The sequence below is a fragment of the Dipteris shenzhenensis genome, chromosome 25 (assembly GCF_047967505.1).
Source record: "Dipteris shenzhenensis isolate YYH24624 ecotype China chromosome 25, Dip_SZ_1.0, whole genome shotgun sequence".
Classification (NCBI taxonomy): domain Eukaryota; kingdom Viridiplantae; phylum Streptophyta; class Polypodiopsida; order Gleicheniales; family Dipteridaceae; genus Dipteris; species Dipteris shenzhenensis.
Window position 1 is genome coordinate 31,083,059 of NC_141620.1, and position 26,577 is coordinate 31,109,635.

The following is a 26,577-nucleotide window of genomic DNA, read 5'->3' on the forward strand; positions in this document are numbered from 1 at the left end:
GTGAGTTTTGTGACGCATTGGAAGGAAGAAACATTGATCCGAGCAGTCTGCACTTGATAGAAGATGAAGAGATGGCGCAATAGAAGGGGAGGTGATCTCGCAATAGAAGAGGGGATTGATGGCACAATAGGAAAGGGGGGAGGGGGGCGGGGGAATGATTTCACAATAGAAGATGAAGAGATGGCGCAATAGGAGGGGGGAGGGGATCTCCAAAGAGTGATCTCGCAGCTATCACAACCTCCCGCACTTGCATTTGAAGGTGTGGGTAGACAACAATTTGCATAGAAAGGCGAATATGAAATAGAGTGCAGAGACAAGAGACTGCAATAACTTGATGCGGATCGCCCCAAAAGCAAACGGAGTGTAGGTTTGAAGGATTCCGAAAAGCTTCAACGTTATAGCATAGAAAAGCCTCAATGTTATAGTGTAGAGCAGCCTCAATATTAGAGACTTGTGGGCTGGCTTGCAAGAACTTGCTGCGGATCGCCCAAAAAGTAGACGAAGAACATTATGGAGTGTGGATCAGCCCAAAAAGCAAACGGCGCAGAGCAGCCTCAAGATTCCAAAAAGCTTCCACATAAATTTCATGGAAGCTGGAGCAATCTTCGTGCTAGAAATGTGCTGCTTGGTCGACTATTTTATCAATGTGTGTGGCATATTTCCTCGATCCCAGCATGAGTACTCATCCTAGAGATTCTTATGCTCAACCTCAGCATGCGTAATACAGAGCCTTGTGGAACGCAGCCGAACCAGTCAAGCTGCTGCGAAAGGTATAAACTGCCGATGCACACATCATGAGCTTACAGATGGGGTTGTGGTCTCGGCCCATTTGGAATCACTCTCTCACCAACATTGGTGGTGCAATTTTCTACTACTCGTGCACTGATGGTGATCAAAATCTTTCCTGCAGCGGATAATAAGACATCGGATTCTGAAAGAGATAACAAGGGATCGATGATAACAGATATGAAAACATGGAAGGAATATTCGCTAAATAGAGATAGGACAAAGTTATCTCCTTTTTTTCTTGCTTGGCAAAAATTGTAACAAGGAATATGAATCATCTCCTACAAGATACAGTGGAGATCCTCGTCATGAGAAATATAACATCAGTAAACATCCTTGCTGTTAGGAAAAGGATGACGAAAATCCTTAGGGATCACACAGAGAAATTGCATCAATTACTCTTAGGCAAGTGATCATTCGTAACATATAACATCCGAGCATCCAGGAAACACAAGCATCCGAGCATCCAGCAGTACAAAACAACCGGGAATAAGGATCATCTGAGGAATGCAAGCATCTAGGTATCTGATGATCATCTAGGTATTTGATGATCATCTGGGCATCCGAGAAACACAAGAATCCGAGCATTCGAAAGTACAGAACAAAATAAGGATCGTCCGAGAGACAAGTATCTGGGCTCTGATACCATATTGAACTATGAGAGACAAGACAACAAATGCTCCCAAGGAATTGATTGTATTCATGTGCTAAATACATATATATAGTTGAGAACAAGGGTTGGGTGTGGACAAGCTATATATTGCTCCAACAACTATATATACCTCTAACAAAAACAACATGCATATTGACAAAGATTCATGTCATCATCTCTTCCACAGGTGAGCCTATTACAGTTCGATGCTCGAAGCATACACGCAAGGTTATGAACGAAATGTGGTACCACAAGACAATATTTCTAATCATGTTTGCATATGCGATAACCAGACACAAGTCACAAGGCATGCCACTACATGGGGATTGCCATATACAAATCGTTTGCTCTAGGATTGATGTATGTCGTGCTCTCTTGAATTATGAATCAACGACATCTTCGTATTGTGCGTAGCATAAAACTAGCTGACTTCATGCCCATGCCTCATATACTATGCCCACAATATGTAATAAAAAAAGGTCATATCCATATGCCATCCATTACTTAATATGATAATTTTAATAAATGTATGGATAATAATATAGTTTAGGAAACTATTCTCAAACCTAGACTCTTAAGTAAACAAAAAAAACTGGATTTATTCATTGCATAACTCGGTCACTATTTCCTTTTCCAGACCATACAAAAAGTGTGCCTTTCTTTACAAAAATGGCTAGCACAAAAGGGGTATGTATACACGCATTAATATTTTTTCTCAAAGATTCAAACTATTTTACATCATTCTAAAATTGTACTCATACATTCATTTTCATTTCTAGCTCTTCCAACAATTCAAACAAAAAGCTATACAAAAAATCAATGAGGAGAGCGCATCCTAAAGAAATAGAAAATAGAGAGCAAAATTTTTTCCAACAATAAACAGATGAGAAGAGCAAACGTGGTAGGCTTATGATCACATTAGGGGAGAAATGGGGTATCAAAAGGGCCTCCAATTAGTGTTTCCTAATTTCAAGGGATTAGAGAGGGATTTGACGTGTACCAATGAGAGTGCTACGTGTGGGGCAATGGTATGTTGGGGTGGGGGGTGGGTAGGCCTATAGAGAATCCCTATTGGTTGTTCCCCTTACACTAGGGACCACCCAAACCATCCCCCTCCCCCCCTTAACCCATGTTTGACCCTCCTCCCATATGCACCTCCTTTACATGAACCCAAATTTTCTTTGAATGAGCCTGTGGGCCCTTTGTGGCAAGTTTTTCTTCCCCCCCTCTCTTTTGAGCTCCTTTGTCCCCATTGTTTTGGTCTAGCCTGCCATTCCCTCCATTTTTGAATTTTGAGGATGCCCTTCCTTTGCGTTTTCCCTCTTCCCCCTCTTTCTCTGCTCCCTCTTGCTCTGGCTTGCTTAGTGCATCTCCTCTCTCTCTCTCTCTCTCTCTCTCTCTCTCTCTCTCTCTCTCTTCCATTTTTGCTGCTGCTATGTACCTCCAACCCCCCCACTCTCTCTCTCTCTCTCTCTCTCTCTCTCTCTCTCTCTCTCTCCCATTTTTGCTGATGCTATGTACCTCCGCCCCCCCCTCTCTCTCTGTCTCTCTCTCTATCTCTGTCTTTGTCTCTCTCTCTCTCTCTCTCTCTCTCTCTCCCCTCTCCTGTGCCTCTGTCCCTCTCCATCTCCCTCTTCTATGTCTTTATTGGAGTTGCATTGCCCTATGTGGGAGTCCCATTCTTGTTGTTAAAACTCTTATTCATGGCAGATGTTTTCCCTTCGGACTTCAAGGAGTGGGAACTAGTTGATTCATTCATAGGCAAGTTTATTGCGATTCATGAGGATTTAGGTAAGCAAATGCATGTTGGGGAGAAGTTGGCCTCCTTGCGAAAGAAGAATGTGTATTGATATAATCCAACATACATCACTCCAAGGACATCATCAAGCTATGGCTATCTGCAAAGCATTGCACCACCACAACTTCAAGACATGGATTGCAGCATTGTGGACACGAGGACATTGCAATTGTACAAGGACAAGATTGCAAAGGATGTGGGCATGGCCATGAAGTTCACATTTGGATCCAAATGGGAAAGGTTACCTTGGTTTTTTCCTCTACACATTTTTTCTTCTTGTTTTCAAAATATACATATGCATAGAAAAAAAACTATGTGGTCCTCCAAGCATGTAGATGAAAATGCTCTTGAAGATCTACTTGGGATGAACTGGGAAACCAGGTTAGGTGAACAAAGGGGTGATGTGTTTCAATGTCCCGCATGTAAGGACAATGTGGTTATTAGATACCATACATCATGCCAAATGTTGTATTCAGCTTTTCAGCATAGGTGTTGGAAGAAACAAATGGCCGATGGCTTCCCCTTGACTCTAACGATGAAGACAATATGCAGGTAAGTTTGTCTATTGATGTTGATGAGGGAGATGTCAAGAATGTGAATGTCACATCGTAATGGACTCTAAGGGATGTGCGAGAAAATCTATTGGTCATGGAGGATGGCATGTCAGAGTCCTTCAACTTTACCTTAAGTGGTGAAAAGATTGGCTAACGTGTGGAGAAGTGCTCTCTATCCTTACCCCAAAAGGTATTGTCCTATGAGGCAGTCAATAGAGCGAGCGAGAAAAAGCGAGCAAGCCCAAAAAAACGAGCGACAATTAGTTGAAGTGATTGGAAAATCAAGCAAGCAAAGAAAGAATCTAAGTTTTTTAGAAAATAATTTCTTGAAGTATAAACTATTCAAAAGAGTGGTTATGTGTCACATTTCTTGAAATTGAGTAGTCTAAAGTTAAGGACTATTGTAACATGACCCCATTTGGGTTTGGTAATTATCTTGGGGGGTCACTCATAAGCATGTAACATACCATTTTTGTGCATTGAGGGGTATTTTTTAGTGGGCAGACTTACATGTTGTTTGTGTGCATGAGGGGATTTATAAAATAGCAACTTAATGTAATTTATATAAGTAGATATTTTAAAATGTAAACACATACATGGGTTCAACCATTTACATGACAAAATGTAAATTGCAAGAATAGGGGTAATTTTTAATACATGCTTGCTTGCACATGCTTTATGAGTTTATGAAGAGTGATCCCCAGAGTGCAATTAAAAGGTAGAGGATGTTAAAATTTGGCTTTTTTTTTTGCCAAAATAGACAGTGTCTTCTCGCTCCCCATTATGGGAAACCTTGCTTTAAACTTGGTACAAAAAATTGGACAGAATCTCACAAAATTCATATTCTGATGCGCACAATTTTTTTAGATGGTGCAAAAAGGCATGATATTGATCTAAATCATGCCTTGTCATTTGATTTGATATGTAACATTATGCCATTTATATTTGACAATAAAAAGATGTAGGGATGTTAAAAACTTATCTTCTGGGCCAAAAAAATCATGTTAACGCGCTCCCTGTTTTGGCCCAAAAGAGGGCATTTTCACATCCTTGTATCTTTTGATTTACAAGTCATCAGCTACCGTCCAGATGGACATGGGTGATGATAGCCTCTTGGAAAACGTGGCTACCAGGCTGGGCAAGAAGAAGAAGTCCTTGTGAATCTGCCAAGTGTATTGTATTGTAGAATCAACATACCTCTATTTGCATGCTTTTACACAATGTGCCGTTCATGCCAAGCCCTTCTTCTCTAGATTACCTACCATAACTGTGACTATGTTGCTCATTCGATGCATAGCTCATGAAAATGGGCTAGTTTGTGCAATTGCCCCTTAATTGCCTCTGGTGCCCTAACCTAAGCTCATGCTTGGTTGTTACTTAGAGACATAAGACCAAAATTCCAAAGGGAGCATTGCTTAAATGCCAAAAGGCCATTCTGAAGGGAGTGAGGTTGATGGTCACCTTGTATTCATTCTTGTATGCTTAGAGTGAGAGTGCTCTCAATGGAAGCAAAACATAAGAGGGTGAGAGAGAGGGAGAGCTAGAAGAGAGCTACACAACTTTTGGTGGGTGCATATAACACACTAATATTCTATGTCATGCATATATATATATATATATATATATATATATATTTGTGTTTGAGTATTGTACATAACTAGGGTTAAGGCACAGTGACCTTTAACCCCCACAACCTCCCACTTAAAGGCCAATGTGCCTTTAAGGGAGAACAACCAGTGAGCATATTATCCAATGGCCAATTGTTATACATGACAATACTCAAACCGCTAACTAGGTAGACTCTTTGTCACAATATCTGCAAGGTTATCATTTGTATGAACCTTGACAAGCTCTATGCGCTTGTCCAAGTACCTCCCCGATGAAATGGTATCTGACCTCAATGTGTTTGGTCTTTGCATGAATGATCGGAGTTTGTGCTAGCTGAATAGCACTGATGGAATCACTATGCAATATCGGTACACCTATATGAACTCCCAAGTCTCCAACTAGCTGATCAAGCCATATAGCCTCCTTGCAACCCTTTGTGGCTACAACATACTTGGCCTCTGTGGTAGACAAAGCAACACATTTACGTGTGCAAGATATCCACGACATTGCACCACCTGCAAAGGTTAACATATAGCCTCCTTGCAACCCTTTGTGGCTACAACATACTTGGCCCTCTCCTTATCTAATTTGGGACTATCTTCTTGAATTAGTTTCACATATGTCGGAGGCAATGGATTACTTACATCCTTCCCCCCTCCCTATTGAAATGCCACAATACTTTTGTAACATACTCCTTTTGTGAAAGCCAAAGAGTTTCCTACTCCAGTCACGCATGATGCTGCGCATACCAGGAATATGACCTATAAGTTCCCAATCCTTCATGTCAAATGCCTCATGCAACTTGGACTTCAATGCATCCAGGTCATAAGGACCTTCCTACTTCAATCCCCTCACCACGCGCCTCCTCCCCACCTCTGCGATGGTCCTCTCTTCTCTGCCATGCACCATCCTGCTTTGATGAGAGCACCTTCTTGGTTCATGATTCTAGTCCTACTGAGCGCCGCTCCCTCAATGAAGCAAGATCCTCTCCTTATTGTGTCCTCAATGGGAAGCAGCAATGAGAGCAAACTTACTCTCCATCCAACACAACCATACATGGGATATGGTTGATCTACCGTTGAATCGACATGCTATCAGAAGCAAGTGGGTTTTTTGCCTCAAGTATACTCCCACTGGAGAAATTTCCCGCTTCAAGACACAACTAGTTGTGCAAGGTTTCACCCAATAGGAAGGTGTCGACTTTGGTGATACCTTTGCACCAGTTGTATGCATAGCATTAATTTGCCTACTGCTCAATTGGGCAACACTACACCACCTCCACATTCATCAACTTGACATCCAAACAGCCTTTCTACATAGAGAACTAGAAGAAGAAATCTATCTTCAACCATCGCTTGGATTTCCTCGACAAAGTTTATCATCTACATAAGCCACTCTACGGCCTCAAACAAGCATCACGGAGCTAATACTTTTTGCAAAATGGTTTCAAACGATGCTATAGTGACTACTCACGAGCTTATATGTATGCACCTCTCATAATCTTTTTCTCTTTGTTGCCCTTTATGGCAATGACTTAATTATCATCTATGCCAATCTGCCACGTCTTCAATTGCTAAAAAAGGACATTCAATTCGCCTTCCCCATGAACGATTCCGGGCCCCTTCACTACTACCTTGGTATTCAAGTCCATCATGACCTTGATTGTGGGAAAACTTGATACCAATGATAAATATGAAGACTTTTCTATTTAACAAGTCGAAAGTGTCAAAATGTCCATCGGTGTGAACATCGCAAAGAAAGCATCGGTGCGGGAGTCGGTGTCACCATCAGTAAAATGGCCAACAGTGTTGGTGCGAGCATCGGTGTAGTTGGTATATACCGACATTGCAATGATCGACACTACAACATCGGTACAAGTGTTAGTATATATCGATGTTTTTATAAAAGCTTTTTTTTTTTTGGTTGGGGTAGGATGGGCCTTAGTTTAGTCCCATCCTGCCCCACAGAAAAAAATTTCCCATTAAAATCACGATTAAATGTTACAAATCCTCGAGGTGTACACTATAATTTTGCAAAGAGGGTCTACAAAGTAATGGCAAATATGTCGAAGCAATGAGCTACAAAATGGCAAAAGTGCCAAACTCCAAAATGGCAAATCCACCTAAGTAGTGCGCTAATGCGCTACAAAATGGCAAAAGTGCCGAACTCCAAAATGGCAAATCCGTCAAAGTAATTCGCTACAAAAGGGTAGAAGTGCCAAAATACTAAACAACTTAATGCCGTATCCTACTATTTCTCCTTCTCATCCTCCTCGCCCTCCTCACCCTTGGTCTCTTTGCATGTGCCCTCGTAATCCTCCTAGCCCTCATTACCCTTGATCTCTCTGCATGTGCCTGATCCTTTGCCCTCCACTTTCAAATGCGATCCTAACCGCTTCTTCTTTAGATCCAATCTCTCTATTTGGATCTCCGGATGGGTCAAACGTGCCTCCGTAAGAATGAAACAAGTTATAAAACTAAGAGCATTGACAATGGTGACAGTCAAATGACAATGAAAAGGAATAGGGTATGTATACTCACATGATGTGCCACCACCCTTTCCCAATCGATGTGGAATCCTTCTTTCTCCTTCTCCTTAGACCGTTTCTTGGCTCCAATCCTGAACACCCTCGCAAGCTCACTTTCATCGTCTTCTTCTTCTTCTTCTATTGTTGCTCTCGCCAATTTCTTGCTGTCTTTCCCACCATGCACCTCCCCCTCTCTGATATTATTGTCTTTGTCCGAATGTTTTCCAGGAATGATTTTGTGAGAAGAATGGTTGCATGGTGGATCCTCAGTTGCCCTACCATGCCCTCCCATGACCAGGTGTTAAGCGTGAGTACAACGATCAGACTGTTGAAGCTCAAGTATTTGTCCCTCCACAACGAGAAGCTATCAAACCAAATCCTAAGCTCCCCTCTCCCAAACTCTGTCAAGAGCTTGTTGCTTGAATCTTACAAGCCTTTCCTCGCGGTTCAACTATAATACTTGGCATGTCTTCTCAATGTCATGGAGTCTGAGCCCTTACCAAGTTGAGTGGTTGTGTAGGCTATAATAGAGGAGAACATAAAACAACTAGAAACATTTAACGATGAGGCTTGCTAAAATTTTGAGATTTGTTAGCGAGAACAAGATGCATCACCAGACCGAAATGGTCAGGAACAAGCTATAAAAGCAACCTTGCTTACTAAAATATGCAACTTAGTCGATTGGAAAGCAAATAAAAAGTGTTGTGCTGCTTACGATAGAGTTGTGAAGTGGATGTAGTCCTAGGATAAGGTAAGGAGAGGTAAGGAGGTCAAAATAGGTGATGAGGCCAGAAGTAAAGTCAAAAGAGGTGATGTAGACTGAATTTTTGTCCCTCTCATTAGAAGCAAGATCTGAATCATTTTTTGGTTGACTTCTTTCATAATTTCGTTTCTTTTGTAAGAATTTTTGAAACTTTCAAGCTTCTTTGATCGTCGTCCGTCTATTCTCATCACTGAAGAATACATTATTGTCTGGCCTTGGATTTTAACAAGGCTACCAGATATTACTGCATAAACATCACGATTCCTCTGTGCTCGATCTACATTGATCTACTTCTTTTTTGGAAATCTCTTTTACACACATATATATGGATGACATTGAAGATTAGGGTGTTCTAAACCCACCAAAACTTTTGTGGTTCTTTTCTGGCTCTCCCTCGCGCTCACCCTCTTCCATTTTCTTCCATTGAGACCAATCTCAACTAGTATCATAGCTTGGGTGGTCTATCTAATGTGTGTGTGTGTGTCTAGAGCCTCTTGAATCTACTCCTATAACTCTGAATGCGAGCAAGGGTAGAGGACAAGACTCGAGCGTGAAGGAGGGATGGAATGATAATAGGACAAGAGGAGAGGACGGTGTTGACGGGCAGCCGGCAAAGACGAGTGAGTAAACATGGTAATGAAGCAAGGCTGTCAAATTGCGTTGCATGGAGCTTCTCTTCTACATCCCTTAAAACCATCAAGCTTTTCGATCATCGTCTTCATCGTATTCAATATCCTTGCCCTTGATTCATCGTCTTCTTCATCCTCCCTCCCATGGCGATCATCCATCTCCTCCTTCACCTTCCTCTCTTGCTCTTCTTGGCTCTCCCTCCATCCCTCGCTCTTCAGCCCACCTCCCCACTCTTACTCCCCCCTCCCGGAAATTCGTGAGTTATCATCTGCAGCTAGAACATTCATCCTAGCTGCAGAGATTTTCTTTCATCTTGCCTGCACCGACCTTTTTTTGTCATCTCATTCATCTTGCTTTTGCACCAGCTTGACGCTCTTGCTTATTCCGTTTTGTAGACTCCTCGTGCAAGTCAAGGCCCGTGGCTTTCAGATTTACCAATGCACAGAATCACCCAACGGGACCTACTACACGTTCCTCGGAGCCCAAGCGCATCTCTTCTCCGAGAAGACTTCGGAGAAGCTTCAATCCAGGCGCACTTTAGTGGGTTCGCATTTCTTTCTCCAGCATCCGGATGTGGGAGGAGGAAGGGCTACCTGGGCAACCCTCGCGAATCTGGGCGACTCCAACATTGCCCTGTCGGGACCGAGTACAGTAACGGGTACAATATATAGTTTGCATTTCGTAATAAGATCAATTCAAGCTTTGGGTGGAAAACGCGCTCTTCGATTGCATTTCTAGCTTGTCAGTCTCCATAAATCCCTGGTTAAGTGAACGGTCAATGTGTCTTTGCTTAGCCTTTCCACCTTGCTGCATAAATTCCTGTTTGAATTTCGTAGCTGCTGATTGATTGCTAGCTGTTCTATTTGCAGTACCCACTTTTGTAGCCTCGGACTCATTCCCTGCGTTGCCTGCAGGCACTATTATCGCCAGCCTCTTGAACGTTGCACCAGATGTTCCCTCTCTCCTCCTCAAGGCCACCTCTCAGAGAGGCACCGGCCTTCTCAGCCGCGTTTCTTACATCCAACGACTTCAGGTTCATGGAGGAGTCTCTCCAACGTCTTGCACACGAAATGGTTACGTTCTCAACGTCCCATACAGAGCTCATTACGCCTTTTGGACTCAAGATACGGCCATCCCTTCGAAAACTCCTCCTCAACTTTTGGTTCCCGCGCCGTACAAACCCATCTACAGTCTCTATGGAGAAGGAGCTCAACCATACCGTTTTGATGGAGCTTCCTGGGTTATCGATCCCACGGGTACCCGCGCTATTCTTTCATCGATACCTGGATATGGAGCGGAGGGATCTGTGTTTGATTTCAAAGCGAAGGATGCGAAAGGAGGGCAGACCACCTGGGAGCTAGCTGTGCCTCATAGTCGTGCGACTGGAGAAGTTATCGCGATGGCTACAGTTGATCCAAACAGCCCCGACTGGATTTTGTTCAACGTTACGAGAAATGCAGGAAATAAGTGAGTAGATCTTAGAGCCAATTACCAAGAGAATGTAATTTGAGCTCAGCGAACCAGGATCGAGTTTGTTAATCCTAGTTTTCCTATGCACCCTTATCATTGCTTGCTATATCATTCCGCATCGAAGCTCCAAAGCTGTGTGTGCTACGTGGCTGATCATTGATCCTGAAATCTAGATGAGTTGAGTAGTTTGCATAAGAGGTTGCCAGCAACAGCCGCATGTCTCTAACTGAAGACCACACTCGAGGTAGTGCCGCTTCTTCTAACACCGAACGACTCCTAATGACAGAAATCTAACAGAAATCTCTTGATGTTGCTGCAGCGTTGTCGGATTTGGGTCTGTAAAGTTCGTCCAGATGCTGTCAACGAGAGGCGGTCTGCCACCTTCCATGACCGCCGGATTCAAAGCTGGGGATAAACAATCGTCAAATTTCTCTGCAATATACTGGTTCTACTCTCAGTAAACTTATAAAAGAGAAAAGCAGGCTTATGCATGAGCATCTTCCTGCTGACAGATTGTGGGCAGTGATGCAACAGCACCCTGGTCGACATTTCATTCATAATTTTAGAAATCTAAACAGAATAATTTATCGAGATTTCGTTCATCCTTTTGAAATCTGATGTACACAGCATGCCTGCTATTTGCAGCAGCAATATATGATTCATTAATTCAATCCTTGATCCATTGATTCTTTCCATAGCTAATGTCCTTGATATATTGGGCTGTGATAATGTAGGGCTGTGGGAAAGGAAACGTGACATTTGTTCTTTTGGTCTAAACTCTCGACTTAGCTCCAATTTGATTTGTAGCCTTGCCACATCAATCCATGCCATCGGCCTCCTTTCAAAAGACACATTTGAGGGAGACCTGAGCAGTATTTCTAATTTCCTTTTCAAAGAGGGAAGAGAGATGTAGGCTTTTCGGAAACTTTTAAAGAATAATAAATTGTCTTACCCTATCGGTAGATGTGGAAGAACAGTAGCATGACGAAGAATTGATCAGAAAAAGGAGGGTTGATATAGTTGGTAGATGATCGTGTCACCGTGAAAGTCCTTTCTTTTATAGAAATTCCTTTCCATTTCACTAATGATTGTTCCATCTCCCTTGATGTCTCCTTGATAAATAGGCAATCTAGATGTTGAACAACCATGTGAAGCCCCCTCACAATATTAACACCCACTCCCTTAGGGATTTGTTGCTCTAGATTTGGACATCCACTGACTTTGCTTACCAGCATGCCAGCTTCCCGTATGACAAGTGAAACCTCAATGGTCCTTTGTGACCTTTCATCCATTTGCCTCTTTGGGTTGCATCATGTTTTTCAGGGCATTTATCTTTACCTTTGTACTTATTAACTCCACACAAGGAGACACCTTCACTCGTAGACCCCTTGTTAGGGCCCCAAGGTTGCATTCACTTTCTCGGCTCAACTCTTCTCAATCATTTCGCCTAGCCCGCATGCTTTTTTCTTGTCCACCTTATATTCTAGCCTCTAGGTCCAACAACTCTTCATCTGAACTCACTTAAAACATTGATGCTCCGCTCTATATGCTATATCAGCCTTTACTTCTTGGTCTACCATTTCTTCAAGGTTTCTCTCCTTGTTCTTCTTTCTAAAGAAGCATTCACTACTTAATAACTCGAGATAACTTCTAGTATATCACATCTAGTATCCTATCAATACAATTCCACCAGATAATAGGCATTGCCATTGTGGTTTTGCCTCTTACCTACAACATGTTTAGGTGACTCAAACGATATCTTACTAGACTCATATACAATGCATACATCCATAATACATTGGAAGATTTGTTCTCAATTTGTTCATCATGAAACACATGCAATCTCTATATATGATAATGGCTCTCTTTAGATCTTGGGGGTTTGGCAGAACATCATTCACCATACCTATTAAGAATCTATAAAATTGAGTTTGGGGCCTCTTGCCCTTTGAAAGCTAGCTTCATGCACCGAACCCATAACTCCCTTGCTTTCATGAGAACCTCTAAAAGAGTTAAATTCTTCTTCTTTTCAAATGGTTAATTATTGAGCCTCACAGTTTCCAATATGTGTTTTGAGTCATCTTCAAATAAACAAATGTAACCTATAACTCTTACAAACTTCTTTGTGTACTCCTCAAATGGCAAGTTCCCTTTTCTAGCTTCATTGAATGCACTTCTGCATGCTTCATAGAAATGTTGCCCATCAATGGGCTTGTACCTGAATCTTTCAAGGAACATACTTTTTTTCATCACCAACCTTGTATCAGCACTCATAAAGTGCTACTTACGAACTATGTCAGTCCATCTGAACTTGTTAAATGCCCCAAAGAAGTCTACAGCTTTCAATATGTCGCATCAAGTGACATTGAGTCATCAATTTGAAGCCACTTGAATGGCATCAGGTGTAAAGTGATGCTACTGTGAGCTGGTGGATTTGTCCAACTTGCATCTTCATATAACTTCCATGCAAAGTGCTCTCATCAATCATTATTTTGAGTAGTAAACAAAGAAGTTGGATCAATATGCATTACCAACATAGAATATTATCAGAGTAGAGTCTAGTTCTATGGTTATACAGACATCTATAATAAGTAATTCTGTAACTATAGCTTCCATCAAGCTTCTATAATTTCTTCATCTTCATTGTCAACCTCCTTCTTGTAATTGGGTTACACTTTGGTCCACTTATTGAGGTGAAGGCCTTTTTTCTCCTCTTTTAGGTATAGCCATAGCTTCCAAACAAGTGTTTGACTTGGATGACATCTTTCTCTTTCCCTTGCCCATTGCAATTAGCATCTATGCTTGGAGAGTTGTAGCAAAAGTTAAAGGTTCTATAGAACCTTGAGTAGATGCTCCAAGTGCATGATTATCCTTAATATCTAGCAAAGCACCACATATAGACTTCAAAGGATGTAAGGAACCACCTATACATGGATAAGGTGCCTAATCTGGCACTTCTTACAAGAAGTACTTCTTGTTACCGGTTCAGAAAAAGTACACCTTGTAATATAGCTCCAACTTTCATCCACACTTGCCTTTAATGTTTTCCTCATAGAGAACCCATCTCTAGTCTTATCTAATCTCAAGACATTAGGGGAATTTCGGACTAAAAAAGGGCCTCTTGGATTAGTCCCTTAAGATTTGTGATTGGTAAACCAGCCAATGGGAAGGCGTGGGCATTAAAAGAATGGAGGATTCCATATTGGCCTCTCATTGGTGGAGAGAAGTCCCTTGGTCCCCACTAGGCTCCCACTTGCCTCCTCTTTCCCCCACCACCTCTTGGGGCATTTACTCCCCCCCTTGACTTTTTCATGGTCCCCCTAGCCTCCTCCCTCACTCCGTGGGTACCCAAAATCGTGATTTTTTTCCCTCCAAAAATTTAAAAATTTCCAAAAGTGTCTCCAACCCCCCAAATACCTCCCAAGAGACCCCCTAAACTATCCCCATTGACTCCCGACCTTCCTCCTAGCCTCTTTCTCCTCTCAGCCTCCTCTTAACCTCCTCCTCCTCCTCTCAACCTCCTCTTAGCCTCCTCCTCCTCCTCTCAACCTCCCCTCAACCTCCTCCTCTTAGCTTCCTCCTCTCAACCTCCACTCATCCTCCCCCTCTCAATATCCTTAGCCTCCTCTCAACATCCTCACAACCTCTTCTTGCTCTTAGCCTAGAGAAACAGAGCAGGAAGAGAGCATATCATAACTAAGTATTTCAAAAAATTTTGATATTTGTTTGTGTGAGGGGCCTCTTTTCCTTCTCCCATTCTTTCCATATTTATGAAGTGCTCCTCTTTCCCTAGACCAGATGTAAGACACATTTTAAAGGAGTACTTCATTTTGGGATTGCTCAAAAGGGGCTTGTATGGAAGTGAGGGTAAGAGAACTATGTTGTGGAGAGAGAGAGAGAGAGAGAGAGAGAGATGGATTCCCATGCATTGTGTGTGTGAGTTATTCCACACAAAAAAAAGCATTTGTGGTGTGTGTGTGTGTTTTAGACTTGACAAGACCCCTTTCCATAGTGAAATGAAAACAATGTAGTTCAAAAGAGAGAGCAATTGTCATTCATGAAAAGTATTGAATGCTAAAGTTTTATAAAAGAGTCAATGAGAGGTGGACATAATTTTTTTTTTGTAGAATGCACAATTTTTCAAAAGGTTGCATTGTGATGAGACATGGCAAGCATCACTTTTATTGAAGAGGGGAGTCTACATACCTGCCACCATCCAACAAGACAAGCGCAGTGAGAACCAGTTAAACCTTAGTTGGGAAGACAGGTGTCATAAACACCCCTTCCTTGTTATCGGAGTCAGAAACAGAATATAAATAAACACTTGACAACTGACTTACAAAGCGAGTTAGAGAAATTATGAGTGCAAAGTTAGTATGGAGTAATGGTATAATCACTAGAAATAAGAGAGAGAGAGAGAGAGAGAGAGAGAGAGAGCTGAGAGAGAGAGAGAGAGAGAGGCGCATATAGATGGATAAGAGGGGGGTTTGTGAGTAAACTAGAATATTAAATAGTTGAGATAAGGATGCGGGGGCAATGAAAAATTTAAGGTAAAGAAAAGGTTAGAATTAAGAATAGTAAGGTAGATTCAAAATAATGGTGCATTTTAAAGGAAAAAAGTTTTTTGAGAGGGAACAAAGAGTATATAGGGAGGGATAATAGAGCATAAAAAGGGAAAATGGTGCATATAATAAATAGAATATATAGCAAGGGAAAAAAGGGGGATATAGAACGAAGAAACCAATTGATATTTAATAAGAATTTTTTAATAGGTGAGAGGGTTAATGAAGAGTGAGAGGGGGGCAGGGGGTGAGAGGAACAATTAAAGGGAAATTATATACCAAGAGAGGGGGGGAAATCAAGAAGAAGGGGGTGGGGGGTGGGGTGGGGGGTTTAGAACAGCGACCCTATTACATAGTTAAAGGTCTAAGTAGTAAAAAAGGCCAAAAAGTATTATTAAAGGTTCAAACTTCGAACGTCGAAGAGGGATGCACATGTGACAGACTCATAGCACTGACCATGGTCATGCTATAAGTCCATCGAGGGCGCAGGATCAGAGATAACAGTCTGGAGGGACCGGGTTATATCAATGCTATATCAGGCGGTACAGCGAGGAGATAGTAACCATCGATGAACAGTGGCAGAGCCGTAGAGGCACCAATGGGGACGAAGTCACGAAGGGTGTAGGCATAAATGTGGGGGATAGCGTCAACGAGGCTAGGGAGAGAAGGAAGAAGAACATAGTACTACATATGCAGAAGATAGAGAGGGGAAGGAATGGAAGGTGGTGGATATAAGACAGGGGAATGATAGCGCAAAAGTGGGATAGTAGCATATGATTAGATTAGAAGGGGATTTTATAGGTGGAAGGGTAGTCGAGAGCCTAGTCGATACAAGATATTTAAGAGAGATGTACGTTTTTCAAAAACTTTTAAAGAATAATAAATTGTCTTACCCTATCGGTAGATGTGGAAGAATAGTAGCATGACGAAGAATCGATCGGAAAAAAGAGGGTTGATTACATATGCATGGAATCTAGACTAATCCATGCAAGGAGTCCTTGGAAACACCCCACCTGTGTGGAAGGTTGCATTGATGATCTCAATTACTCTAGTGGAAAGAGAGAACTTGATTGTAGTTACTATAGGGTTTGTCTTCAATACAAACAATGAATTGGAAATTGAACATACAAACTATCTCATGGATGATGTGAAATTAGTGTTAGTGGCTCAAAAAGTTATATGCATATTTAACCTTCTAGCATTGAGGAAACATATGGACTTTTGAATAAGTTATTATTTTTTGCTACTAAAATGGGGGATTTATAAATCTTTTATTGTTTTTTATTGCTCACTTTTTTTGGCTCGCTCACTTTTTGTCGCTCGCCTTTTGGCAATCCTCTTATCCTATTACCTCCATGGAAGTTCTAAATCCCTGAGCTTTCATTCTCCTCATTGAGCTTCCATAGACTTAGTCTCCATGACTAATCCCCTCCCCTTACTTCCCTAAATGTCAATCTATGCAGCCCTTCCTAGCTCTATCTCCAACTCTTGTGCCCCTCCTTGTCTGCTTGAATGTAGCTGAAAAGAGTGCTGATCTAATGCTCTATTCTACTGCTTTGAGGCTTCTCTAGTGGATATAGGATGAGGCCCAAACGATCTCATTTTATATTGGCTAGAAGGCCCTCAACCAACCAACCCAATAGGAGGTGTATACGCCAACCTAACTGCCCCTTATTCCCCGAATTTATGGTTTGTAAAACTATCCCAAGTGGGGGTACATTGGTTGAGGGATGGCTGGCCTTACCTTGCCATGTGGCAGGCTGCCACTGGCCCTAGGAAGTGCTACCCAAACACGACCTAATCGAGGGCCCATATTTAGCCCAAATCCATCTCCAAATAGGTGCCTCATTGTTGCACCAGCTCCACCTCCTTTCAGAGCCTTTTCTAGCCTCTAGGTACTCTCCAACAGCTTTGTACATGCTGAGTATGCCTTTGTATAGTTGTTGACATCACTGCCAGCTCATTGCTTTGTTCCAGGCTACATTCCTTGTGTAATCCTACTCTTTCCAATTGTAGACAACCATGTGGCACTTCACTACCCTTGCTGTTCACCATGGTAGCTTTGAACTGCTAGGTACTTCCTTGGATCTACTACCCACATGGCAGCCCATGTGGTACTGTGAGAATCATGGAGTTGCTAGACTTTCTGGACCAAGTGTAAAATGTTGTCATGAAGTTGAGAAATCTAGAGTTGAAGTACTTCTTCACCATGTAGAGTCGCTTTAGGGGATTTGGTAGGGTTCAGTTCGGTGATCACTGAAGAGGTTGGACGTGAGCGATTTGACATGTTGGAGGGGCCTAAGAGGTGAGCACAACTGGATTGTTCTCTACAAGTTGTACCATATGTAGAGGAGGATCCGAGATGTCCCTTGAAATTTCTCATGTTGGATGGGGTAGGGGAGGCAGGGATTTGGTAGGGTTCAGTTTGGTGATCACTAGAAAGGTTGGACATGAGTGGTTTAACATACTAAAGGGCCCTAAGAAAAGAGCACAACTAGATTGTGGTCAAGTTTGCTATACCATATGTAGAGGAGGATATAGGATGTTCCCTTGAAATTTCTCATATTGGATGGGGTAGGGGAGGTAGAATGGAACCACCCTTGGATATCTGGAAGAGGAGGTTCTAAAGGAGGTAACATTAGTGATACCAACATGGGTGTTATTGCTTACGAGAGGATAGGAGTTCGTTGCAAATTCCACGGATCCGAAAGAGGGTATGGAGCTGTTGTTGGAAGAGGGGGATATCTAGGAGAGGGAGTGGCTTCCAAATGGAAATACTATCTTGGGGATAGGAGACCCTACTTGGGATGATATCTGGGAGCTAAAGGAGGTGGAGAGTACCTTGGAGATGCTGAAGCTAAGGAGTAACAGTCTCTCTAAACATGGACAAAAAACTTGTGGGGAATATTGAGTTCTAGGTATCAGCGTGTCTCGTGAAACACAACTTGGACTGTGTTGAGGAAGTAGTGAAGTTGAGGTGCCTCATGCAAAAGGTAGTCGGTATAAGGGCACGTGACACAAAAGACCCATGATGCAAAGGCTCCAAAATGGGCTGGTTGTGCAATCTTAACACGATACTTGGGTGATGGGTGATGCCGGATGGGTGATGGGTGATGCCAGTGGGACCTTGAAAGGGGCAAGGGCATTACTAGGGGGGATCCATGTCTAAATAAGGGAACTTTCATTTGTTGTAATTTGATAAAAAGTAGCATATATAATGTGAAAGAAAGTCCTCAGAAAGAGTGGAAGAAGCCCCCTGGCATATGGTAGATCTGAATTTGCTAAAATTGTAGAGGCGTGAATCTTTACCTAAAGATTTTTGCCTAAAGGGTGCCTTGTAGAGAAACGTTTGCAGCAACTAGTGGTCAAAAAAGGTGTTGCTGATGGCGAGGCTAACTGGAGCAAATTTGGAGGGGCAAGGTGCTCGCTCCAAATTTGAATTTTAGGTTTTGTTGTAGCAAATGTCAAGCAACAGCATTTTGGCAAGACCTAAGTGTGCAATCGAAATAGACTGGTCAGTAAAGGTTGGGAGCTAATGGTCCAGGTATTTTAGAGTTACGCTTGGGTTGGGACACCTGCCAGGATCAGCCATAAGGTTTTTTGTACTTGGTTGGTGCTTATAGCCAAAGTAGTTTTCTTTGTCTGGTCCATTACCTTCCAAGCTACATATGAAAGAGAAACTTCATTAGTTAATAAAGAGGCATACACAGATACTCATCTTTCTTACCACTTTGTTGTGCTACTCATAAAGATATTTCAAGAGTTCTACCCGAGTTTTTAGTGTTTATTGCATCTCAAAGGAGTAGTATTTCCTGCAAGTAGTTTTTGTTTATCACATTTGGCATCATTTTTCGTTTTCTTTTTTTCTTGTAGGAAACATCCTCGGACTTGTAAGGAGTTGGGTTGATAACAAATACTTTTTGTGGCACTAAACTTTTGTGCTCTATTATTAAAGACCTTGTGCCTACAAGTTATGTCTACAATTGCCTTTGGTAGCTCTTCTATGCTATATATGTTGTTTTTTTTTTGGAGGGCAAAGAAATAGTTGATTATATTATGATTTGTACAATGAGCTCCAGAGTGGAAAAAATATCCTCCTGTAAAGACGAATATCTATCTTGCATACAAGAAAACCACTGTATAGAAGTGAGAAAAAAAAGATCTAGTAGCCAAAGAGGAGAGGAGCATAAGCTTAACTTCACTGTTCTGATCAGAAGTGATTTATCATGTGCTGCTCTATTTGTTGAAGGATGATTGTATCTCATATCTTGAGGTCAGGATGCCTCCTTGTCTACCCAAAAAAAGAAAGACCTGCTGTAGTTGACTTGATACCCAAAAAACTTGTAGCTGATTTGGAAATAAAATTTGATGTTGTTGACCTAGTAACCACAAAGGCTGTAGCTGACCTGGTAGCAAAACTTGCTATAGTGGACCTGGAAATAGAGGAACAATGTGATAGAAAACGCTTGTTCCAGAGAGGGCTCTTTAGACAGAAGGTTCTGCTTTAATAGGGAAGATAGATGGAAGGAGCTATGCTTGCAGGTCAACCCCTGAATCGCTACACCTCCCTGCATCCTTAATGTGGTCTTCAAGCTCTGCCTGTACTTGTGAAACTTGATCATTATAATTATGAAACTCTTGGTCCAACAAGAACTTGGCCTGGAGCACAGCAAATAGTGTTCAGTTAGTAGGATAATAGCTTTCATACCAATTAAAAAGGATCTAATCAGCATGCATGACCTCTTCATTAAATTGAAAAGCATTTATGGAAATCCAAATAAACCATAATGCATGTGCTTTGATGTGTACCCATGTAGCATAAGGAAGTTTGAGTGCATCTCCCAAAAGAACAGACGTCCATTTTATTGGTTCCCCTATCCTTAACTGCACAAATTTCCAAACCTTTCTTGCTCTAGGGCAAGCTATAAACAAATGGAAGATGTCCTCCTTGATACCAAAACAATGCTTGCATGTACCATCTCCCTTACCAATTCTGAGGCTCTTAGAGTTAGTCCAAACAACCTTGTGTAGAATTAGCCATAACAAAGTGGAAATTTTCTCTGGGATTATTCTATCCCAGATCAGCTCAAATCTGTTACCCCATTTCCTTTCATTATCAAAACTATTCCATCTAGCATTAAGTTTAGTCACAATCTTTTCAATGCCTTCAGAGGGAGTGGGGATAGGTAAGAGGGATAAGCTGCCTACCCAGCCAAACTTTCTAGGGAAGTTAAGGAACCTGCCCCCTTTCCAAGTGATGTCTCGCTCCCACAGCTACTCATAATCAATTCTTGATCTGCATTGCTGAGTCTGAATTCTCTTCTTATCTCCAGCCATGTCTTCCACTTGAAGTTGCTCTTGTCCCACACATCTCCCCAACAAGATAACCCTTTCTTTGCCAAATGCCATGCCTTCAAGAAGTCATCATCACCTGATTGTTGTTTGGTGAAGAAGGCAGAAACCAAATTGAATCTAAAGCCATAAAGCTCCCTTTTCCAAAGAGGATAATGTGACTTTTTATCTGCTCATAGGTCCACCATAGCTCCCTTTGGTTGTGCAGGGTTCTAGATTCCCTATGGCTGAGAGAAGGGGATAGTCCTTCCATCTAGGGGCCCTATAGGGTTTAACATACTTGAAGTTTCTAAGAAGGAGGTTAGCCCAAACACTCTCAGGAGCAGTGATGGCTTTTATTATCCAAGTGGCTGCTAATTTATAGGTTGCTAACTAAATATTTATAACTCCGAAGCCTCCTTCCTTTCTGGTTCTGGAGCAAAAGTCCCATTTGACCTTGGCTATTCTTCTTCTAGTGTCACTCCCCCCCCACAAGAAGGATCTGCAAATTATTATAAACTTTTCTAAGCCTGTTCTGGAAGGACACCAACATGAGAGATAGAAGATAGCTATTGTGTATATACAATGGTTTAGTACTACCCTTCTTCCTGCTAAGTTTGCTTGCAAACCCCTGAGTCTGTCTTTTTTTTTTTTGGAACCTTTCTAGAGACCAATCCCATCTGCCTTTCATCTTAACTTTGAAACCCATAGGGATACCCAACAGTCTGAAAATATGTCCATGGGGAATTCTCTTGCAACCCATCTGTTCCAGAAGATTTTGGGGGTCTCAAGATATCATGGCATAACCAGTTTTTGAGTGGTTTATTTTGGATCCAGATGCAGTACAAAAGATATCCATGCAATCCATAGCTCTTTGTATATCTACATCTATGTTTCTGACGGTCAGAGTAGTATCATCTGCAAATTGCTTCTTAACTAGATGCTTTCTTGAAGGGAGCTCTATACCATTGATTCCCCTATTAACACCTGGTCTTTTATCAGCCATCTCAATGCATCTGCAGCTATAGCAAACAAGAGAGGAGCCAATGGGCATCCTTGTCTTATGGATCTTTTTAGCATGAAGCTCTGAGACAGTTGTCCATTAACACACCCCTTTGTAGAGGCATTAGAGAGCAGTAGGGCTACATAAAAGGTGAACTTGGTTCCTAGTCCCAAGATGTTAAGGGACTGTAGCAAAAATTCCCAGTTAAGTCTATCATATGCCTTGTCAAAATCTACTTTTTTTTATTAATCGGATCTCTTGCTTGCTTTCCTCAGCATGTGCAACCTTCCCATAGGTTCATAATTGCCTCCAGAAGATGTATGTTCTTTATGAGGAAGGGTGAGAGCCACACCCCATAGTAGAGGAAGGAATGCTCCTACTTCACAAGCTAGAAATTGCCACTTTTGTGGTAAGTGTGGGCACTATGAGCGAGATTGTTATGCAAAGCATAATGTCACACATAGAGGGCATGGTGGAAGACCACAATACAATCATTATTTTGGTGGAAGAGAGTATGCACATGAGCATGGATATGGTACGCACCTCTTTAGTATGGAGCATGTTATGAGCACCATGCAAGAGCCTTCATTTAGTGATGATTGGTTCATAGATTCAGGAGCCATGAGTCATATGATGCATCATGGTGAGTGGTTCATTCACAAGGATGAGATGCCCAGTGAGGAGTTTGTTGCCTATGGGGGATGATACCATGCACAAAATTACTCATATTGGTGATATTCCTTTGAGGGATAAGTATGGTGTGCAGAATACATTGGGAGATGTTTTATATGCATCCACAATCACAAAAAATCTTCCTTCCATTGGTCAAATGGCTGACCAAGACTATCAAGTGCATTTCAATAAGTTTGGATGCCCTTTGGATGCTTTGTGGAGAAGTTTCATAATGGCAAAGTGGGCAAGATTGTTGCCAAAGGTCAAAACAGAGGAAGGTTATTCATGTTTGATGCAAGAAAACCCTATTTACGGCAAGGTATGAATGCCAATAGTGCCACTGAATAAGACCAAGAGGTTGAACTTTGGCACAAAAGGCTTGGGCACATTAATTATAGACGCTTAAAGGAGATGCAAACCAAAGGATTAGTGAGAGGGCTGCCTATATTTGGCCATTTAGATTTCAGCCACACATGCCCAGCATGTCAATTTGCAAAACAAACAAGATTGCCATTTCCAAAGAGGGGGAGAATATGCAAGTACCCTTTGGAAATAGTTTATTCAAATATTTGGGGACCTACAGACAATGCAACACCCAAGGGGGCAAGATATTGTATCACTTTATGGGTTTTTTTCTTGAAAACTAGAAGTGATGCCTTTCAAGTGTTTTGCCAATTTGAGAGAATGATTGAGAAGGAGCTTGGGTGTTATATAAAGTGCTTTCATACGTACAATGATGGAGAATGCATGTCCTATGAATTTGATGAGTTTCTATATGGCCAAGGCATTAAGAGATGGGTCACTTGTAGATATACTCTCAACAAAATTCCATTGTTGTGAAAAGGAAGAATAGGATGATTGGTGACATGGCTAGAGCCATGATGGATAAAATAAATATGCCATTGATTTTTAAGGCTGAAGTGATGCAAACGGCTACGTATATCATGAATAGAATACCCACGGATGCCATACATGGGTTCACACCTTTTGAAAAGCTTTATGGGTACAAGCCAACCTTGGCTTATTTGAATGTGTTTGGCTATGTTTGTTATGTGCATGTGCCAAATGAGATAGGGAAGAAGTTGGAGCCAAGGGCTATAAAATGTGTGTTTTTTAGATACCCATCTGAAAAAGAAAGAAAGAAAGAAAGTTTATTAAAGTCTTCGGAAGACTGATGGGTCTATGAGACTGTCAAACCCTGGTACAATCAAGTTGTGAGAGTGAAGCTACTAAATGAGCATCCACACCAATGCATACTATAAAAATAATGCAGAATGATAGTTCTAAGTATTAAGTACAACATAGTCATGTCGGTGATCGAACTACAAATCAATCACATCATCATCATCATCCTCATCAGGACTTCATAGGTGAATGAGGCACTGGAGGCAAGAAGTCAGCAATAGAGTGCTGCCGGCCACTCGAGGGTGTAGTCCTATGATGTCTCCTGGTCATAGCTCTATGCCTAACAAGGGCAACAGTAACCCTTGTCAGACGGGCTCATATGGTGAACATGGAGGCGATATCCCAGAGTGTAATCTGTGTGTCTATCCTCTGTCTAAGTTGTCGAGCCACTGGCTCTCAGTCCTGATCACGTCGAGGCCTCGTCTCGGGGGGTTCCACGAGATCTGGCTAAAAGAACTCCGTGATAGAGCTCTGGGAGGGGTCTACCAAGGAGGAAGTCTACTCATGTCTCCGTGACCGAAGTATCCTCTCGCGGTGCCTAACTACCTCATGAATGAATCCTACCAAGCATCTCTAATTTGGATAGGAGAGGATCAGGATAGGACCCCATAACTATCTCTAAAGAGATAGGAGAGGAATCGAGATAGGGCCCCATAACTATCTCAACCTCCTACATATCGCATAATGTGCATAAGCGCCTCTCCCTAGGTAGACGCTCTGCCTTGCTGCTCTCTACACGAAGTTTATGTGAAGAGACCCGGAATTGCCCAGTAGAGATCCTCAATGAGTGGGGTAAGTGGATCCGCGTGTACCCTAGTGGATCAATGAATCCCTCATCTGTGATATGTAAGCAGTGACTCTATAGAAGCTAAGCTTCACTGGGAGTTCGCTCGGTGCCAACCAGGTCAGGAATGTGTGTAGCTATAAGAGATCCTCACAGATCACCTGGTAGACATCGTGTGACATGAGGGGGGAGAAAGGAGCATCCAAACTGTATTGGAAGGGAGGGATTCTGTCCATGTGGAGTCCCAACCTCTCAATTCATCTCTTTGTGCATGCATACCATCATCTTTGGTTACCTCCCATTGAGAGTGTCATAGAGGAAGACAATGCCAACCATGGCAGCCTCCTGCGTCTGCAAGGGTAATCCCCATACTCTTTGACTCGGTACAGATATGTGATAACCTAAAATGCAGCATCTAGTGGAGATGACCCAAACTTAGCATGTATGATATGGTGAGTAATTGATCGCTTACTGGGAATCATCCGTGATTGCATGAGCACCTATAGTTGCTCCACACATGCCACTCCATATCGGATAGATCTGGCCCCCAACAAGGGCTGCCATACATGCCCGCTAGGTAGACTAAGGAGTCAAACAATAGCCTCTTAGTCTGTGGATCCTGGAAGTGTGAGCGGAAGGACTGCCTCTCTAGTCTGGCCAATGATGTGTATCCTTTGTCCAAGTGTGCCTGCATCACAGGTCTTATAGTGAAGAAACTATCTCAACAGGTGACCCATCAAATGTGAACTGCTCGTGGCACATGACGGCTCGAGATGTATTGAACATCATAACCTTGGTTTTATCCAAGTTGACCTTCAAATCATGGGAGTCACAAAAATACTGAAGTGCGTCAAGGTGTCTCTAAAGTCCCTCTACAGAGGAAGACAGAAGAGCCACATCTACATAAAGCAATATCTGGATCAACGTGCCAGCAAGAGAGCAACCAACCCCCCTTATGCTTGCATCACTAAATCGTCTATGTAAAAACCAAACAGAGTGGGTGACAAAGGACACCCATGTTTGACCCCAATAGTACTCATGATCTCATCTGTCTACCCAACCCCTGCCCGAGGACTCTACCTGCAACTCGCTCGTAAAGTGCCATGATAGCCCAAATGATCTCCTAGCCATACCCATCACTAGACAAGTATATGAAAGTCAGGATGTGAAGTATAGTAAGCATGAAGCATGGTATCAGCCCAAACCAATTGTTGTTGAGAATGAGCATATGTCAAAGGCTGAAAAGATAAAATTACAGCAAGTTTAGTGAGCATGAAACATGGTATCATGCCCAACCAATTGTTGATGAGGATGAGCATATGCCAAAGGGTGAAAATTTAAAATTACAATAAGCTGGACCCTCAAGTAAAGTGATGTCAAGGCCATCACAACATGAGGAAAGTATTGATAGTGTGAGCCCATGGGAATGGTAGATTAAGGGGGAGCAAGCAAGTGGATAAAGGCAAGAAAGAAGTTGAGGTTGAAGAGGGTGTTGAGGATGCAAATAGTGATGGAGTGTTAAAGCTCAAGAGATAAAGCAAGCCTCAAAGTATGTGCCACCACATGCAAGAAAGCAAATGGCAAGTACACATCCCTTAAGAAGATTGGAAAGGGTGAGACACCCCGTGGATAGATCAGTGGATATATGAGGATGCCTTATGCATACATGGTTAGCAAAGTGCAACATGTTGAGCCTTCAAGTTTTAAAGAGGCTATAAAAAATTCAGATTGGAGGGATGCCATGGATCAAGAAATGGATGCCTTGGATAAGAACAACACTTGGACACTTGCCAAACTCCCAAAAGGAAAGAAAGCTATAGGCTGCAATGGGTTTATAAAGTGAAGTGCCAATTGGATGGAAGTGTGGAGAGATACAAGGCAACATTAGTGGCAAAAGGGTATGCCAAAACATATGGTTTGGACCACCATATCGTCCGTGATTGCTTTGGCAAGAATGCATAGATGGAAGCTATATCAAATGGATGCTTTTTGAATGGTACACTTCATGAGGAAGATTAAATGCATTAGCCCAAAGGGTACATACATCCCAAATATCCTATGCATGTGTCAGAAAGCCTTGTATGGGCTGAAGCAAGCTCCAAGAGCTTGGTACTAGAGAATAAGTCAAACCTTGCTGAATATGTACTTCAAGCAATCTAAAGCTGATCACTCACTATCTGCGAAGCAAGAGGGTGCAAAAATGGTAATTGTGGTCATATAGTGATGATTTGAGCATCACAGGGAGTCTTGAT

At 42.1% G+C, this 26,577-nt stretch overlaps 1 protein-coding gene across 1 annotated transcript; it reads left to right on the top strand.

The window, feature by feature from the left end:
- Window positions 1-714: 714 nt before the first annotated feature.
- Window positions 715-11,249, top strand: LOC147885747 (uncharacterized). The gene is made up of 4 exons (XM_087396208.1): window positions 715-770; window positions 9,714-9,976; window positions 10,233-10,785; window positions 11,108-11,249. Exons 1-4 carry the CDS (start codon window positions 715-717, stop codon window positions 11,247-11,249), a joined length of 1,014 nt encoding a protein of 337 aa, XP_087252334.1.
- Window positions 11,250-26,577: the final 15,328 nt, after the last annotated feature.

What these genes read in the sequence shown, in the direction of transcription:
- LOC147885747 (XM_087396208.1), top strand. Translation starts at nt 715, where the DNA reads ATGCGTAATACAGAGCCTTGTGGAACGCAGCCGAACCAGTCAAGCTGC. An exon ending in CAGTCAAGCTGCTGCGAAAG is followed by an intron (nt 771 to 9,713) that starts GTATAAACTGCC and finishes TCCGTTTTGTAG; the next exon opens with ACTCCTCGTGCAAGTCAAGG. An exon ending in ACGAGAAATGCAGGAAATAA is followed by an intron (nt 10,786 to 11,107) that starts GTGAGTAGATCT and finishes ATGTTGCTGCAG; the next exon opens with CGTTGTCGGATTTGGGTCTG.